General features: G+C 50.7%; 1 protein-coding gene across 1 annotated transcript in view; it reads right to left on the minus strand.

The window, feature by feature from the left end:
- Positions 1-10,990, minus strand: part of KCNK13 (potassium two pore domain channel subfamily K member 13) — a 108,612-nt gene extending 97,622 nt beyond the window's left edge. Inside the window, exon 1 of the mRNA XM_025295096.3 lies at positions 10,525-10,990. Within this exon, the coding sequence (XP_025150881.2) occupies positions 10,525-10,864 (340 nt within the window). The 5' untranslated portion in view covers positions 10,865-10,990. The remainder of the gene's footprint in view (positions 1-10,524) is intronic.
- Between the last annotated feature and the right edge of the window lie 6,738 nt (positions 10,991-17,728).

Raw genomic sequence — 17,728 nt, forward strand, 5'->3', positions numbered from 1 at the left:
TGATGTGTACCCCTGGGCTTGCAAGACAGCCCTTAGACAGCACAGAGAATCCCAGGATTCTTGGAACATAGTTTGAAAACCACTTGCCTGGCCGGTCTCTAAGATCAATATTGGTATCTAAGGTCAATCTGATTCATCAGATGCTTAATACTAGGGAAGACCCAAGACACAGACAGCTTTGGTGCCGATACTCTGCTCACAGGCAGAGTCAGGAAGTGGCTTATGGGATCAAATATGTCCAAACTGGAGAGAAAAATTCTGGGGGCAGCCAGATTCTAGGCACATTAGTTACCTGATGGGAAGAAGGCTGCAACTTTGAGAATGATCAAACGTTCCAATCAAAGGTACAGGCTCTGTTTAACTGGACTCCTGGGAGGTAGGCAGAAAAAATAAAGGAGGGTGGGGCTTCACTGGTGGCTCAGACGTTAAAGATTCTGCCTGTGATGTGGGAGATGCAAGTTCAATCCCTGGGTCAGAAAGATCCCCCCGCAGAAGGGAATGGCAACCCACTCCAGAATTCTTGCCTGGAGAATTCCACCCAAACCTTTTACCATCCTGAGACTCTGCTAAACAGATCATCTCTGTCTTCTATGATCCCAGGTCACCTAAGGGCCATCACACTGAAAAAAGGGGTTGTGACCTCTTAAACTGGCAATTCTTCCCACAAGGACCCCAGAGGAGGAAACGGCAAAGAAGTGGTGGGTCAAAGTGCAGGTTCTAAAGGGACAGCCTGCACCACTTCCACGGGGGCTTCAGACACTGCCTGGAGGCTCTCTGAGGCTCACATCTTGGTCTGCAACCTGAGAGCACTAACAGCACCTACCCTGACGGGCTTGTCCCAAGAATTAACATATTTAGAGAGGTGCACTGGGTATGACCTATGGTAAGCACTCAATAAATTTCATAATTTTTATTAAACACCAGACTGAAAAATAAAAATCACATTTAACCCCCAAATCCAACAATTTAAGGATGGCTAAAGAAACTATTCTACATTAATTAAACACATAAAATTCTTGGGAAAGTGAATAGGAAATACTGTAAAAAGAAAGGGGAAGAAATAACAGTAGAGCCTTATGGATGACAACACGTATGCGCAGTCTCTAGAATCAGAAGAGTCAGGAACGTGTAACTGCCTCCAACTCGTCTTAGAGATTAGAGGGCGTGCAAGGAGGCAGTGGCCGTGTCAGAGTCACCTTCTTGGTGATCAAGCGTCCTGCACAAACAGATACTTGAGGGAGCTCCAAAAATGAAGACGCTGCTGAAGATGGGACTCCCTGGCAGTCCAGGGCTAAGCCCCCACGCTCTCAGTGCAGGGGGCCTGGGTTTGACCCCTGGTCGGGGAACTGGATCCCACAGGCAGCAATGAAGACCGGAGACCCTGCATGTCGCAACTGAGACCAGGGCGGCCAAATAAATACATATATTTTTTTAAATTAATCAACTTTAATACATATCAAAGAAATTCTAACCATGATGAGATTAATTTTTACCTATTGGTACAACAATCTGCTCATGTTACAATGGTTATATGGAAAATGAGTGTTAGTTGCTCAGTCATATCCAATTCTTTGTGATCTTGTGGAATGCCGCCGCCAGGCTCCTCTGTCCCTGGGATTTTCTCCAGGAAAGAACACTGGAGTCGGTTGCCCTATCCTCCTCTAGGAAATCTTCCTGACCCAGGGATTGAACCCTCATCTCCTGCCTCGGCAAGCGAATTCTATACCACTGAACCACTTGGGAAGGCCCTCTAGAATACAGTACACGGCGCTAATCATGAACCACACCCCGGACCAACAGAGGGCACCAGTATAATTATCTCTGTTTAGTTAAAATGAGTAAAACTGTTGTTGAACATCTGGTCATCGACCTAGAGGCTTGGGATGGGGGGTTACAGAGGGAGGCTTAAGAGGGAGGAGATATATGTATAATGATGACTGATGGGCATTGCTGTACGGCAGAAATCAATACAACATCGTAAAGCAATCACTCTGGTCACCCACACTGAGTGGCCTCCCACTGAGGTGGGGCCGGGCGTCCCAGACCCACACAAGCCTCAGCCACGCTCTCAGCCCAGGGCCAGCACACCCCGCTTCCACAGAGCTGCTCTGTATGACTGCTCCTCGCCTCCTGACCACCAGCTGACGCAGGTCTCACCTCCTCTCCGTTCCAGCCCCTCCAGCAGCTGGTCTAAGTCCTGAAGCTCAGGGAGGGGCCCACCTCGTCAGCACCCTTCTAGACTCCAGAGCTCTCAAAATTTAACATGGTTATGACTTACCAAAAGGAAGAATCAACCCAAGTGTCTATAAACAGAGGAATGGATAAACAAAATGTTCGTGCGTACAATGGAAGACTGCTGCTGCTGCTAAGTCACTTCAGTCGTGTCTGACTCTGTGCCACCCCATAGATGGCAGCCCACCAGGCTCCCCGGTCCCTGGGATTCTCCAGGCAAGAACACTGGAGTGGGTTGCCATTTCCTTCTCCAATGCATGAAAGTGAAAAGTCAAAGTGAGGTCGCTCAGTCATGTCCGACTCTTAGCGACCCCATGGACTGCAGCCCACCAGGCTCCTCCATCCATGGGAGTTTCCAGGCAAGAGTGCTGGAGTGGGGTGCCACTGCCTTCTCCCACAATGGAATACTATTCAGCCATAGAAAGGAATGAAATTGTGATGCATGCTACACCATGGTTGAACTCTGAAAACATTATACTTAGTGAAATAAGTCAGACAGAGAAGTATAAATTTAGCTGCACTTACACACGTGACCACCCAGAGGTTCTAACTCAGCTGGTCTGGGGCAGGCCTGAGACTCTGCATTCCTAGCAAGGTCCAAGGTGATGCCGGTCCTGCTGATTCTGGGACCACTCTTCAAATAGCAAGAATCCTCGAAGTGAAAGTGAAGTGAAGACGCTCAGTCGTGTCCGACTCTTTGCGACCCCATGGACTGTAGCCCGCTAGGCTCCTCCGTCCATGGGATTTTCCAGGCAAGAGTACTGGAGTGGGGTGCCATTGCCTTCTCCAGAGGATATTCCCGAGCCACCGCAAACCCGGGTCTCTTGCACTGTGGTACTGACTTTACCGTCTGAGCCACCAGGGAAATCCCTAATTTCGAATCGTCCAGGGTGGTCTCCCTTTCCAACCCTAGCCCAGCTCCTATCACACATGCCCTAAGCACACTCCGCGTGCTGCCGACTGAGAACCACCCAGGGGAGTTTCTCAAAGGGCACCAGGAGCTCTGAAAGCAGGCCCTAAACCTGTGCTGAGACAAGCTCCACCGTCCCCGCTGAGGGGTTCTCATGGACGGCGACGCCAGTGCAGAATCTACCGCTGGGAACCGGGCGCAGCCCTGCGCCTGGGCAAGAGGGGCTTGTGCTGAGCTGCGCCGTGCCCCGCGCCTCGCTGTCCACGCAGGCGCACAGGCTTCCCTTTCACGATGACGGCGGAGACGCTGTGGGGAAGATCACTCATCGTATTATCTTGTCCTTTTCATGAAAGTCTATAGAAGACATTGTTATTCACACTTAAGAAGAGGTGGGTGTTTTCTAAGCAGTCAGACTGAGTAAAAGCAATCATTTAATGGCTGTCCTTGCCTCTTTCAACAACTGGAAAAGTCACAGGCAGCTCTGGGGCTCGTTTTTGGCAATCGCGTAGGCCCTCCTGACACATCTCTCTGTAGTAACACTGTCGCTTAACTGTTCTATCTCACTTGTGTTTCCTCACCCCCTCCCAGTCTTAAATCCACTCGGATCCATTTCTAGCACACTGTACACACATGTGTGGTAGGCGTCTGTGTGTTCACCAGGATCGAGCTTTGCCCACTGGGCTCTAGGGAGAGGTGTGGTTCTCCAGGTGCTCGATGTGGTCAATGAGACACGCGTGGAGGTGGCCTGTCCCACCAGGAGTGGCCGCTCACTGCCGGTGCCCCACTCCTCAGCCCTTCCTGCCCATTCCCGAGCAGTCCTGGGGGCATCAGCTGATGAAGGTGAAGGTCAGCCAGAAGCTAAAAGAAGCCTGGAACACCTGGCCAACCCAGCAGACAACTGTCCTGGGGAGGCCCCTCGCCCACAATGCGCTCTGGGGCGGTAATATGTAATATCTTATCATATTAAGCTGCTGAGAGTCCCTTGGACTGCAAGGAGATCCAACCAGTCCATCCTAAAGGGAATCAGTCCTGGGTGTTCATTGGAAGGACTGATGTTGAAGCTGAAACTCCAATACTTTGGCCACCTGATGTGAAGAATTGACTCATTGGAAAAGACCCTGATGCTGGGAAAGATTGAAGGCAGGAGGAGAAGGGGACGACAGAGGATGAGATGGTTGGATGGCATCACCGACTCGATGGACATGAGTTTGGGTAAATTCCAGGAGCTGGTGATGGACAGGGGGTCCTGGCGTGCTGTAGTCCATGGGGTCGCAAAGAGTAGGACACGACTGAGCAACTGAACTGAACTGAACTGAGATTATGGAGTAGCCCAAGGCTTCAAGCCTACCCTCACCATATCAGTTTGCAAATGATGTCATATCCTTTGTGGACAAAAGCTGAGTTATAAATACACAGGCCAGCACAGAAGCAGACGCTAACAGATGCCTGCCTGAGTGAAAAGGTTACACTGGCCGCTTACTTCTCCAGCTGCACTTCACGCTCACTCTTGCTTCAGGGCTGCTCACCAGCCTCTTCCAGAACCAACATCCCTGAGATGCGTTTTAATATTCTGTTCTGACATTCCGCACTGTGGTAAAATATACAGAATATCTGTCATTTTACCCGTTCATAAGTGCACAATTCACTGGCATTAAACGTATTCACACTGTTACCTATCACCACTATTTACAGCCAAAACTTTTTTTTATTATTCCCCACAAAAATTTCATTAAACAAGCCTTCCTTTCTTCCCTCGGCTCCTGGTGGTCTCTTTTCTGCTTTTCATCCCTACGAAGAGTGCCTATCCTCGGCACCTCATGCAAGCGGAATTATATTTGTCCTTCTGTGTCTGCTGTATTTCACGCAGTATGTTTTCAAGGTCCATCCATGTTGCAGCAAACACCACAACCTCATTGCTTTTTATAGCTGAGGAACACTGCATTGTAGGCGTGCACATTTTTAATCCATTCGTCTGATGCTGGACACTCGGGCTGGTTCCACCTGTTGGCTCTTGTGGACAGCACCACAGTGAACGCTGCTGTGCAAATTCAGGCAGACCTCTTTCCCTGCACTTTGCTCTACTGTGCTGCACGGTATCGGGTTTTTCACAAATTGAAGGTTTGTGACAACCCTGTGACGAGGAAGTCTGCAGATGCCACATTTCCAGCAGCATTTGCTCACTTCACATCTCTGTGCTCTGTTTTGGTAATTCTTGCAGTATTTCACACTGTTTCTTTATTGTTTTATTTGCTCTGGTGGGCTGTAGTCAGGAGCCCCTGATGTTACTACTGTAAAAAGCCTGACTGACTGAAGGCTCAAGTGATGGTTAGTGTTTTCTCGCTATAAGGCCTTTTTCAATTAAGGTGTATGCTTTTTGTTAGACATAATGCTATTGCACACTTAATAGACTACAGTACAGCGTAATCACAAATTTCACAAGCACGAGGGAGGCAAAAGGTCGCTTTATTGCGACACTCACTTTACTGTGGTCGTTTGGACCTGGACTCACGACGGCTCTGAGGGGTTCCTGTATCTGTTTTGAGTTTCTGCTTTCAATTCTTTTAGGGGAATTTCATGTGAAGTTCTATGTTTAAAGTTTTGAGAAACTGTCAAATTGTCTTTCACTCTGCTCTCACTTTTTTTTTAATGGTTAACAACTTCATAATACATATTTATGAATCTCTGCATAATTTCAAACAAATACTTAACTTGTGATCAGTGTTTCCCTCTATATAACTTCCAGGAAAAGTCACTGCTCTGACTTCTAAATCAAAGACTTTTAACCAATTAGGGACCTCCCTGGTGGTCCAGTGGTTGGATCTTCGCCTTCCAAAGCAGGGGATGCGGGTTGGATCCCTTGTCTGGGAGTTAAGATTCCACATGCCTCGAGGCCAAGAAGCCAAACATAAAACAGAGGCAATATTGTAACAAATTCAATAAAGACTTTAAAACGGTCCATATCAGAAAAAAAAAAAAATTTAAAAAGGTCTCAGACAGCAGATGCATGAAATCCTCAATTGCATTTTCCAGGAAAATACTGTTTATGAGCATCATCCATGGTCCTATACAATGTTTCCCATATGAAATGCCAAGGGGGAAACATTTTTGAGGGTTGTTGCTGTTTTCCAGTTGCTAAGTTGTGTCCGACTCTTTGTGACCCCATGGACTGTAGCATGCCAGGCCTTCCTGTCCATCACCAACTCCTGGAATTTACTCAAACTCATGTCCATCGAGTCGGTGATGCCATCCAGCCATCTCATCCTCTGTCACCCGCTTCTCTTCTTGCCCTCAATCTTTCCCAGCATCAGGGTCTTTTCCAATGAGTCAGCTCTTTGCATCAGCTGGAGCTTCAGCTTCAGCATCATACTGGGATTGCGTACTGGGAAAAGGTTTATGCTTCCTTTTTTCTCATCAGAACTCCAGTCGGGGTCATGACTCTGCCACAGTACATGCAGCCACATTCGAAGCCTGAATAGTCAATGGTGACACTCAGTCCACACGCCTGGGATCTCCTTTAACCAGTTCTGGGCACACTGGCCTGATTTCAAATGGCCAGTGCCTATATCTTATCAGAAGGCTACTCTTGGGCTGTCCAGGGAAAATCAGACCAGAAGTATCTGGGAATTACTTTTTTGTGTTTCCCTGCATCCTCTAAGCAGCTTTTGACCAGTTTCTCATGGGCGTGGGTGTATAAATGCCCCAGCTCCCTTACCTGGGGTAAATCTGGTTCGTGAGCTTTGCGCTAATCCTCACAGCTTCCAACCTGGGATTAAGCATCAGCTGCCTGCTCTGGTTTCTGCCTCATAGCACACCCTGCAGTGATGGACTTCCCTTTCCTGTATCGGTTCCTCCCTCACCTCCCCGTGTCTCTTGAATCTGCCAGGAAACTGCTTGCACCCAGATTCTTTGCTCAGAGTCTACATCCGAGGGAACTTAAGCTAAGACGGAACTCCCCTCTGGCAATTTCCTAGATCCAGTTGCTTTCCATATTTCTGTTATTTTTTCCTAGTTCTAAAGTTTACTTACATTTTATGATTATTCTGCTGTAAGCTTTCTTGTTATCGTTATGTCAACATCTTTGCATGGTAAAGCATAGTGGCACTAATTTTTAGAAGAAAAACCCATCATGTAATACTATAGTTAAAATACACGACATAAATGGTTTATAGAACATGATACAAATTTAGAAAAATATGTATGTACATGTGTGTCCATGGGGAAAAAAGAACAGAAAAAACGCACCAACTAACAAGGACCTATTGTACAGAAAACAATATTCAATACATTGCAACAACCTATAAGGGGAAAGAATCTGAAAAAAAAAAAAAAAACAGGTATTACGTATGTATAACTGAATCACTTTGCTGTATATCTAAAACTAACACAGCATTGTAAATCAACTAGACTTCAGTTAAAAAATGTAATGTATCAAAATGTCAACAATGGTTACTTTTAGGTGGTGTCATTACAGATGGTTTTTCTCTTCTTTACTTTACAAAGAACATGAAGCTTCAGTTTCCTCATCTGTAAAATAGGAATAATCACACTTACCATATGAATCATGTTGATTAAAATTGCGATTAATTTATGCAACTGGCTGCTTCACATCCTCACATGACAATCACAGTGCGTGCCTAATGTGCCCCCGGAAAGGACAGCAAGTACCATTATTCCATCAGCAATTAATGAAACAATTTAAGGAAACGTGAGAAATGAGAGAGTAAAAATAAACCCATACTTATATAGTGCTTTGTACTTTTTAAAGAACAATTAATTATATGAGCTCATTATCCTTTACAAGAACCTTTCAAAGGGGCAGCCTTCGGGACAGAGTATGGGGAAGGAGACAGGACTAATATTTACTCAACAGCTACAACGTGCCAGATACCAACGTGGGCACCTACAGATGATTCCGAGAAGGACGGGGCTCCGGATGTTAAACCTGCCCCGGTCACAGGCAGGATGGAGAGCCCCAACTCCACACTCGGTCCAGGCTTCCTCCTGTCCCACGGCTACAGTGCTCCATTTGCACCCCAGGTGAGCTCACACGCCCACCCATCCACAACGCCCGAGGTTCCCTGGCCTTGGGGTTCACCAGTCTACTCATATTCTGCTCCTCTCGACCTCTGTGTCCATGGGAAGTACAAACGGGTGGCTTGTGGAGAGGGTGGGGAGGACTGAAATCTCCCACCAACTGGGTGTCAGTCACTCAGTCGAGTCTGACTATTCCTGACCCCATGGATTGTAGTCCGCCAGGCTCCTCTGTCCACGGGAGTCTCCAGGCAAGAATACTGGTCTGGGTTACCATTCCCTCCTCCAGGGGATCTTTCCTACCCAGGGATGGAACCTGCATGTCTTACCTCTCCTGTATAACCTACTCCAGTGTTCTGGCCTGGAGACTCCCGTGGACAGAGGAGCCTGGCATGCTGCAGCCCAAGGGGTCGCACAGCTGGACTGAAGCCGTTTAGCGTGCACGGACTTCTGGCGGAGCCCACGGGTCCGTAACCACGGGGGTCGGGTCTGTAACCATGTGGGTCCGGTCTGTAACCACGCGGGTCCTCTCTTCCTGGCCTCCTGCTCACCGGCTGAGGCCCTGGGCTTCTAGACGAACCCAGGCAGTCTTCCCTGACTAACCAGGCCCGAGGCTGATCTGTTACACTCAGTGCAGAATGTTTTCTCCTGGCAGAATGTCTGCCTAAGACAACCCTGAGTGGGAGCATCAGGGAAGTTCGCCGTGTCACCTGCCTCCTGGACAAGCTCTCTGGCAACTCGGGGCCATAGCAGCAGGGCACCCCCGAGCCCCTGGAAGCCCTGCTGGTGCTCCTGGGGTTCCAGCAGCCAGCCCTGCACCACTCCGCTTCTGGGAAGCCTTTCAAAGCCCCTCCTCCACTCCAGACCTCTGCTTTCTTCAAAATTTGTGCAGCATCTTCCCCAAAACTCTTTATCACTCATTACATTCAAGGGTGAGCAAGCCCTCGGAGTGCAAAGACCCCCAACCTTTTTCCTCCTGCTGGTAATAAAGGTGTAAGAGATGGTAGCCTTATGCCTCTCGCTCAGAAACTCTCACTAGCTCCCAACTGCCTCTAGTTCAGTTCCAGCTCCGCAGTAAAGCTCCCTCCCTCACCCCATGGGCCAGAAGACCTTCCTAGCTCTCTTTCCACTACTCCATACAGATCACTGGGCCCTGAAAGCAATCCTCTCCTCTTCCAGAGTGTGAAGTACTTTTCGTCTCCAGACCCCAGTCAGGCCAGCACTAACTGGTTCAGCCTATAGGTCCCTTCTGCAGACCCCAACCAGCTTCTTCCTGATAGAAAACAATTTCCATCTTCATTAGCACTTTCGCCTCCTTACCTCCAAACTCATATTTATTTTCTCTGTGTTAAGTAGGAAGTCGTGGTCAGCCTTTTAAAAACGTGTCTCCCCCTCAAACCAGTGCTTTATGCAAGGCACTAACTCATTTCATTGAGTCCCTTGGATTGCAAGGAGATCCGACCAGTCCATCCTAAAGGAAATCAGTCCTGAATATTTATTGGAAGGACTGATGCTGAAGCTGAAACTCCAATACTTTGGCTACCTGATGCGAAGAACTGACTCACTAGAAAACACCCTGATGCTGGGAAAGATTGAGGGCAGGAGAAGGGGACGACAGAGGATGAGATGGTTGGATGGCATCACCGACTCAATGGACATGGGTTTGGGTGGACTCCGGGAGTTGGTGATGGACAGGGAAGCCTGGCGTGCTGTCGTTCATGGGGTCATAAAGAGTCGGACACGACTGAGCGACTGAACTGAACTCATTTAATAAATGTAGGTTCCTAGTCCCGATCTGTAAGCGTTCTCCTTAATATTCCATGAACTCAAGCTCAGCCTCCTTAACTAGACTGAGCATCTCCCATTACAGAGCGTCTCCAATTGAGTGAGTGAAGTCGCTCAGTTGTGTCGACTCTTTGTGACCCCATGGACTGTAGCCTGCCAGGCTCCTCCATCCATGGGATTCTCCAGGCAAGAATACTGGAGTGGGTTGCCATTTCCTTCTCCAGGAGATCTTCCCGACGCAGGGATTGAACCCAGGTCTCCCGCATTGTAAGCGCATGTTTTACCATCTGAGCCACCAGGGAAGTCGTCTCCGATTGAAGGATCATTCAAATCCCCTGGGGATTTTCTGAACCCGCAGATTATGACTCCAGGGTCCCGAAGGGGCTGGGACTGCGTTTAGAACAAGCTCCAGGTGACTCTGCCGCAGCTGGTCCGCGGACCTTGCCGCAAACAGCAAGGAGGGCCTGTCACCTGTTGGTCCCTTAGCGGGTCCCACCTGCGCCGCCCGGCCGGGCGCGGGGCCGGGAAGCGCGGGGCCCGCCCGCCGCCCCCCGGGGCGCACTCACCGATGGTGGACACGACGGTGCCCACGAAGTAGAAGGCGCCGGGGAAGTCCCAGCGCGGGCGCGCGCCGTCCACGCGGACGCCGGCGGCCGCGGCCTCCTCGAAGTGGCGGAGGAAGCCGCGCAGCGCGTCGCGGCTCAGGTTGTGGCGGCGGCCGAAGCCGGCCAGGCGCTCCTCCCAGCGCTGCCGGGCCTGGCGCTCGTGCGGCCGCTCCAGCGCCGAGAAGACGGCGGCGCCGCCCAGCAGGTAGAGCGCCAGGAGCGCGCCGAGCAGCAGGAAGCGCGCGTTGTCCTCGTTCGCTCGGCCCGGGCCGCAGTCGCCGCCGCAGCCCCGGCCGGCCATGGCCCGGCCCCGGGCCGATCGTCGCCGGGGCTCCCAGGGAGGTAGGGCGCGGCCGCGCGCTCAGCCCGCCCCGGGCCGCGCGGCCACCGCCTCACCCATCGCCTCCGGCCGCGCGGCTCCCGGGGCCGCCGCGTGGACCGCGCTAGCTGCCACGTCCGCCCTGACGCGCGGTTTCAAATCCGCTTTTTGGTCCGCCGCCGCCCCCGCCCTCCCGGGGCTGAGCCCGCTTCTGCGGGGCCCGAGGGTGCGCCGCCGTGCCCCCTGGCGCCCGGCCCCGCTCCGGGGGCGGGGGGGCGGGGGCGTGGGGCGTCCTCAGGACAAGCCCCGGGCCCGCCCCCAGAGACGGGGTCTGCGGGCCTCGCGGGCTGACGTGGAGCGGGGCCCCGCGGTCCCCGGCGCCTCGACAGTCGCTTCTCGGGCCGCCGACGGCTGGGACGCGGGGCCTCGGTCCGCTGGAGCTGCAAGTGCCTCCCCGCTGAGTCCGCGGTGGGGCGCGGCGTCGCGGGGGCCTCGGGCCTCTGGGGTCACCGGCCGGAGGCCGGGGCTCAGGGGCTGGGTGGAGCCGGTCCCCGGGGGGCGCACCCTCACAGAAGTCGTGCCAAGCGCGCTTCTCCGCCTGCGACCGCCGCGCGACAGCCGGCGGCCGGGTTGGCTGGAGGAGGAGACCAGAAAGGGAGGCTGCGGCGAGGGGGCCAGGAGGCTATGGGCCCTTCCCGCAGGAAGACCCCGTCACCGCGCCCGCATCGGGCGCCCTTGGCCTCCAGACCCTGCCCGGGGGCGCCCAAGTGTTGGGCTCGCCCGCTGCAAGCGAGCGCCGGGCGCCAGCCCCGGATCCTGGAGAGGCTGCGGAGGACCGAGGTTTGGAGGGGCGCGCGGCCGCGAGACAATGACCCAGGAGAGTTCCAGCTCCCGGGCCCGGGCTTGGCCGCCTCGGCGGGCTCGAGAGACCCGACAGGGCTCGGCTCAGGGAGCGCCATCCCCACCCGAGGCCTACCGGCCACAGGCGCGCTTGCAAACCTCCCGGGCCCCGCCCCGAGAGCCCGCTGTGCGGGGGCGCTAGCGCCGCGCGCGCGTCCCGCCTCCCGAGCAGTGACCCCTCCGGGTCCTCGGCGCGCCCCGCCCGGCCGGCCGGCGCACTCCGCGCTGCAACAGGTGGAGCCGCGGGGCCGACCCCGGTCCTCCGCCCCCGGCCGCGCGGAGCCGCCCCAACGCCAGCGCCCACCTGCTGAACCCGGTCCCGCGGCCGGGACGCCGGGGCTGCGGCGCTCCCCCTCCGGACGTGGACCGGAGAGGGGAGCTGGAGGCGGGGGCAGCCTCGCCGGCCCGCGCGGACCCTACGGGGCCGGGAGGGGGCGCTCAGTCCCCTCCAGACTCGTCTCGCCCCCACCCCCGCGCTCCCGGCCCCTCTCGGCCCCTCCGGAATCACCGGCCCTGGCCTGCGGGGGTGAAGGCGGATCCCGGAGGAAAAGATGCGTGGGCATCTTCCAATGAACGAGAATTTCCTCGCCTCCTGAGAGAGTGGCCCTGGGCTCAGGGCCCACCCACCGATCCTGCCAGGAGCAGAGAATTAAGACCCAAACACTTCCAGGTGCCTGTCCGCCTGCCACCAAGTCCTGATGCTGCTAGATCAGTTCAGTCACTCAGTCGTGTCCGACTCTTTGCGACCCCATGAACCGCAGCACGCCAGGCCTCCCTGTCCATCCCCAACTCCCGTGGTTTACTCAAACGCATGTCCATCAAGTCAGTGATGCCATCCAGCCATCTCATCCTCTGTCGTCCCCTTCTCCTCCTGCCCTCAATCTTTCCCAGCATCAGGGTCTTCTCCAATGAGTCAGCTCTTCGCATCAGGTGGCCAAAGTACTGGAGTTTCAGCTTCAGCATGAGTCCTCCCAATGCTGCTGCCAGTGTTCCCCTCTAGTTTCTCTCGTTCTCCACTCCCGGATGCCCTGCTTTTATCTAGCCTTTTGGGAGCAAGGGCTTTAGAGAACAACGCTTATAGGAGAAGCATGTGTGACCGACCACCCAGGGCGAGTCCTGTGATGAGTCCCTCACCGCCATGTGGAAAGAATGTTACGGTGAATTGCCTTGTCCTCAACGAACGTCTTACTATACTTGCTTTCTTACGTTTCTGTCCATCCCTCTTTCCCTCCATCAACTCAGCTCGTTTGGATTCATTTCAAAGTTGCAGACATCAGTGCCCTCCTCCTCCCCACCCCCACCCTGCACTTCTCCCTGCGTTTTACTTCCTGGAGTTCAGTGCTGTTGCTTAGTCACTAAATCGTGTCTGACTTGTTGAGACCCCATGGACTGTAATTCGCCAGGCTCCTCCGTCCATGGATTTTCCAGGCAAGAATACTGGAGTGGGTTGCCATTTCCTTCTCCAGAGGATCTTCGGGACCCAGGAGTTGAACCCCTGCATTGCAGGCAGATTCTTTACCTCTGAGCCACCTGGGAAGCCGATAGAGATCAATACAACCCTACTTACTTACAGATTCTGCTCTTTGGGAATAAAATTTACATACTATGAAATGCACACATCTTAAGTGTACCATTAAATGAGTTCTGGCAAATGCATTCACTCTTGCAAATTAAACACATATCTATCCAACCTATCCACCAAACATCCCAGGTCCCTTCCCAGCAAGTTCCCAACCACATTCCTACAGAGGAAATCAGGGTTCTGAATTTTTCTGTCATCAACTTTTCCCTTTGTAGAAATGAGTTTTGCTTGCTCTAGATCTTCATATAAATGGATTCACAGTTATGTATTCTTTTGTGTAAAGCACTGCTTTTCTGAGATCTAGCCATGTTATATATCTTACTAGTCTGTCCCTTTTTATTGCTCGAATATTCCTTCTCTCCTTACTGATAGAAACCAGGACTATTTAAAGTGCTTGGCATCCACCAGGGTATGACTCTCCTCCACTGGAATTCTTCTGATGTTTTCTAAGATCCTTTTAATTTACACAAATGCCTAGTGACCTGACCTCCATTTATCTATTTCACCCCCCTTTCTTTGAGTTCCTGATTTTCCCTGAACACATCACCTCAGGGTCTTTGCACATGCTTCCTCTCTACTTGCCAAGATTCCCTCAACTTCCATACGGACTTGGATTTCTTCCTCACCTCCTCAGGCCTTTCTTCAGTGCCACCTTATTACTAAGTCTTCTCTGATTACAATATTAGAAAGAAAGCGCATCAAGACTGATGAGGGAAATTTTATCCTCCTGCTTTGCTGTTATTTTTTCCTATAATATTGCCACTATCTGTTATCTGTTTGGCTTTCCTGATAGCTCAGTTGGTAAAGAATCTGCCTGCAATGCAGGAGACCCTGGTTCAATTTCTGGGTCGGGAAGATCTGAGGGAGAAGGGATAGGCTACCCACTCCAGTATTCTTGGGCTTCCTTGGTGGCTCAGCTGGTAAAGAATTCGCCTGCAATTCGGGGAGACTTGGGTTGGGAAGAGCCCCTGGAGAAGGGAAGGGCTAACCACTCCAGTATTCTGGCCTGGAGAATTCCACGGAGTGTGTAATCCATGGGGTCACAACATTTGTTGATTTGTTGAATTATCCCTGCTGCTGCTGCTAAGTCGCTTCATTCATGTCCAACTCTGTGTGACCCCATAGACGGCAGCCCACCAGGCTCCCCTGTACATGCAATTAAAAATCAGTGGACTACCAAAAAGAAAATAAAAAGGTGTTTGTCATCATAAATAAAACTGTTAGGCGCATTCTTGCACAAGTGTTTGTGGACGCATGTTTTCGTATCTCTTGGGTAAACACCTCGGAGTGGAATTGCGGGGTCATAGTTCAGTTCAGTTCAGTCCAGTCACTCAGGCATGTCTGACTCTTTGGGACCACAGTGGCGGTGTTTAATTTTATAAGAAGCTAACATTTATCCAAAGTAGCTGTACCAACTGACAAGGTACAGTTTTGGATGTCCAATATCTTTGTGAACATTCGTCAGAGTCAGCCATTTTAATTTTAAATATACTGGTGGATGTGTACTGGTATCTCACTGTAGTTTAATTTGCATTTCCCTGAGGACTATGTGGCTTTCCCGATGACTCAGCAGTAAGGAATCCGCCTGCAATGCAGGAGATGAGGGTTCGATCCCTGGGTCTGGAAGATTCCCTAGAGGAGCAAATGGCAATCCAGTGCAATATTCTTGCCTGGGAAATCCCCTGGACAGAGGAGCCTGTTGGGCTACAGTCCATGGGGCTGCAAGGAGTAGGACACGACTGAGCACCTGCGCTGACTAATGTGCTTGTTGGCCATTTGCACTGATACCAAGCAGGGCCCTGTGGGGCTCCAGGGCACAAAGCCTTTCTCCGCTCCTCCCTGTTCCTTTGATTATAAGAAACAGCCTTCATTCAGCATCCTTGACCTTCTCTGAGCTCCACTGGACAGATTCAAGGAGTTGTTAATTAGGGAAGGGCGGGGATGTGAGACCAGGAAGAAGCAAACAGTCAAGGGTAGCCTTGGGGCAAGGTCCTATTTCGCCCACAATGGATACACACACACAATATCTGTAACCTATTCTATAGACACTGAAACCCCCTCCAGGTGGAGAAAGGTAATGATTGATGAAGATAGGCTGCCCACAAGCATGTAGACTCCATACCAGTTGGACCTGAAAGTTGCTGATGCTGACTCCTAAACTTCAGTTCAGTCCAGTGGCTCAGTCGTGTCCGACTCTTTGTGACCCCATGGACTGCAGTACATCAGGCCTCCCTGTCCTTCACCAACTCAAACTCATGTCCCGGAGTTGACTCAAACTCATGTCCATCCAGTCGGTGATGCCATCCAACCACCTCATCCTCTGTTGTCCCCTTCTCCTCCCTCCTTCAACCTTTCCCAGCATCAGGGTCTTTTCAAATGAGTTAGTTCTTTGCATCAGGGGCCAAAGTAGTGAGCTTCAGCATCAGTCCTTCCAATGAATATTCAGGACTGATTTCTTTAGGATGGACTGGTTTGATCTCCTGGCAGTCCAAGGGACTCTCAAGAGTCTTCTCTAACACCATAGTTCAAAGCATCAATTCCTCAGCACTCAGCTTTCTTTATAGTCCAACTCTCACATCCATACATGACTACTGGAAAAACCATCACTTTGACAAGATGGACCTTTGTTGGCAAAGTAATGTCTCTGCTTTTTAATATGCTGTCTAGGTTGGTCATAACTTTTCTTCCAAGGAGTAAACGTCTTTTAATTTCATGGCTGCAGTCATCATGTGCAGTGATTTTGGAGCCCAAGAAAATAAACTCTCTCACTTTATTTTATTTCCCATAAAGAAAGAGACTTTCTTTATGGAAAACAGTTTCCATTGTTTCCCCATCTATTTGCCATGAAGTGATGGGACCAGATGCCATGGTCTTAGTTTTCTGAATGTTGAGCTTTACGCCAACTTGTTCACTCTCCTCTTTCACTTTCATCAAGAGACTCTTTAGTTCTTCATTTTCTGCCATAAGGGTGGTGTTATCTGCATATCTGAGGTTATTGATATTTCTCCCGGCAATCTTGACTCCAGCTTGTGCTTCCTCCAGCCCAGCATTTCTCATGATGTACTCTGCATATAAGTTAAATAAGCAGGGTGACAATATACAGCCTTGATGTACTCCTTTTCCTATTTGGAACCAGTCTGTTGTTCTGTGTCTGGTTCTAACTGTTGCTTCCTGACCCGCATACAGATTTCTCAGGAGGCAGGTCAGGTGGTCTGGTATTCTCATCTCTTTCAGAATTTCGTTTGTTGTGATCCACACAAAGGCTTTGGCATAGTCAATAAAGCAGAAATATATGTTTTTCTGGAACTCTTGCTTTTTCGATGATCCAGCGGATGTTGGTAATTTGAACTCTAGTTCCTCTACCTTTTCTAAATCCAGCTTGAACATCTGGAAGTTCATGGTTCACGTACTGTTGAAGCCTAGCTTGGAGAATTTTGAGCATTACTTTGCTAGTGTGTGAGATGAGTGCAACTGTGCGATAGTTTGAGCATTCTTTGGCATTGCCTTTCTTTGGGATTGGAATGAAAACTGACCTTTTCCAGTCCTGTGGCCACTGCTGAGTGTTCCAAATTTGCTGGCATATTGAGTGCAGCACTTTCACAACATCATCTTTTAGGATTTGAAACAGCTCAACTGGAATTCCATCATCTCCACTAGCTTTGTTCGTAGAGATGCTTTCTAAGGCCCACTTGACTTCGCATTCCAGGATGTCTGGCTCTAGATGAGTGATCACACCACTGTGATTATCTGGGTTGTGAAGATCTTTTTTGTATTGTTTTTCTGTGAATTCTTGCCACCTCTTCTAAATATCTTCTGCTTCTGTTAGGTCCATACCATTTCTGTCCTTTATTGAGCCTATCTTTGCATGAAAATTTCCCTTGGTATCTCTAATTTTCTTGAAGAGATCTCTAGTCTTTCCCATTCTGTTGTTTTCCTGCATTTCTTTGCATTGATTGCTGAGGAAGGCTTTCTTACCTCTCATTGCTTACTCAACCTTACCACCAACTCATCAGAAGAATGTCTGTGAACTGATCACGGCCTCTTTGAACAATTACTATAAAAGGTCTCTCTTCTCCAAGCTGAGGACACACGCTTTTGTAATCATTAGCACCCAGTGGCCCCCCTTGCTGGCAAAGTAACAAAGCTGTTCTTTTCTATTTCGCTCACAACTCTGTCTCCAAGGTTCTAGTCAGCACCAAGGTACAGAGAAGCTGAGCGTTTGGCATCAGTGTATCTGCTTCCTCAAATCTCTGTTGAGTATCCATTTCTCTTTCTTACTACTGAGCTGTAGGAATTCTTTACATAAATCCAGGATGCTAGTCCTTTCTCAGGTATGGTATCTTAGAAATGTTTTCCACATTCTC

This window comes from Bubalus bubalis, chromosome 11, assembly GCF_019923935.1.
Source record: "Bubalus bubalis isolate 160015118507 breed Murrah chromosome 11, NDDB_SH_1, whole genome shotgun sequence".
In the NCBI taxonomy this organism is placed as follows: Eukaryota; Metazoa; Chordata; class Mammalia; order Artiodactyla; family Bovidae; genus Bubalus; species Bubalus bubalis.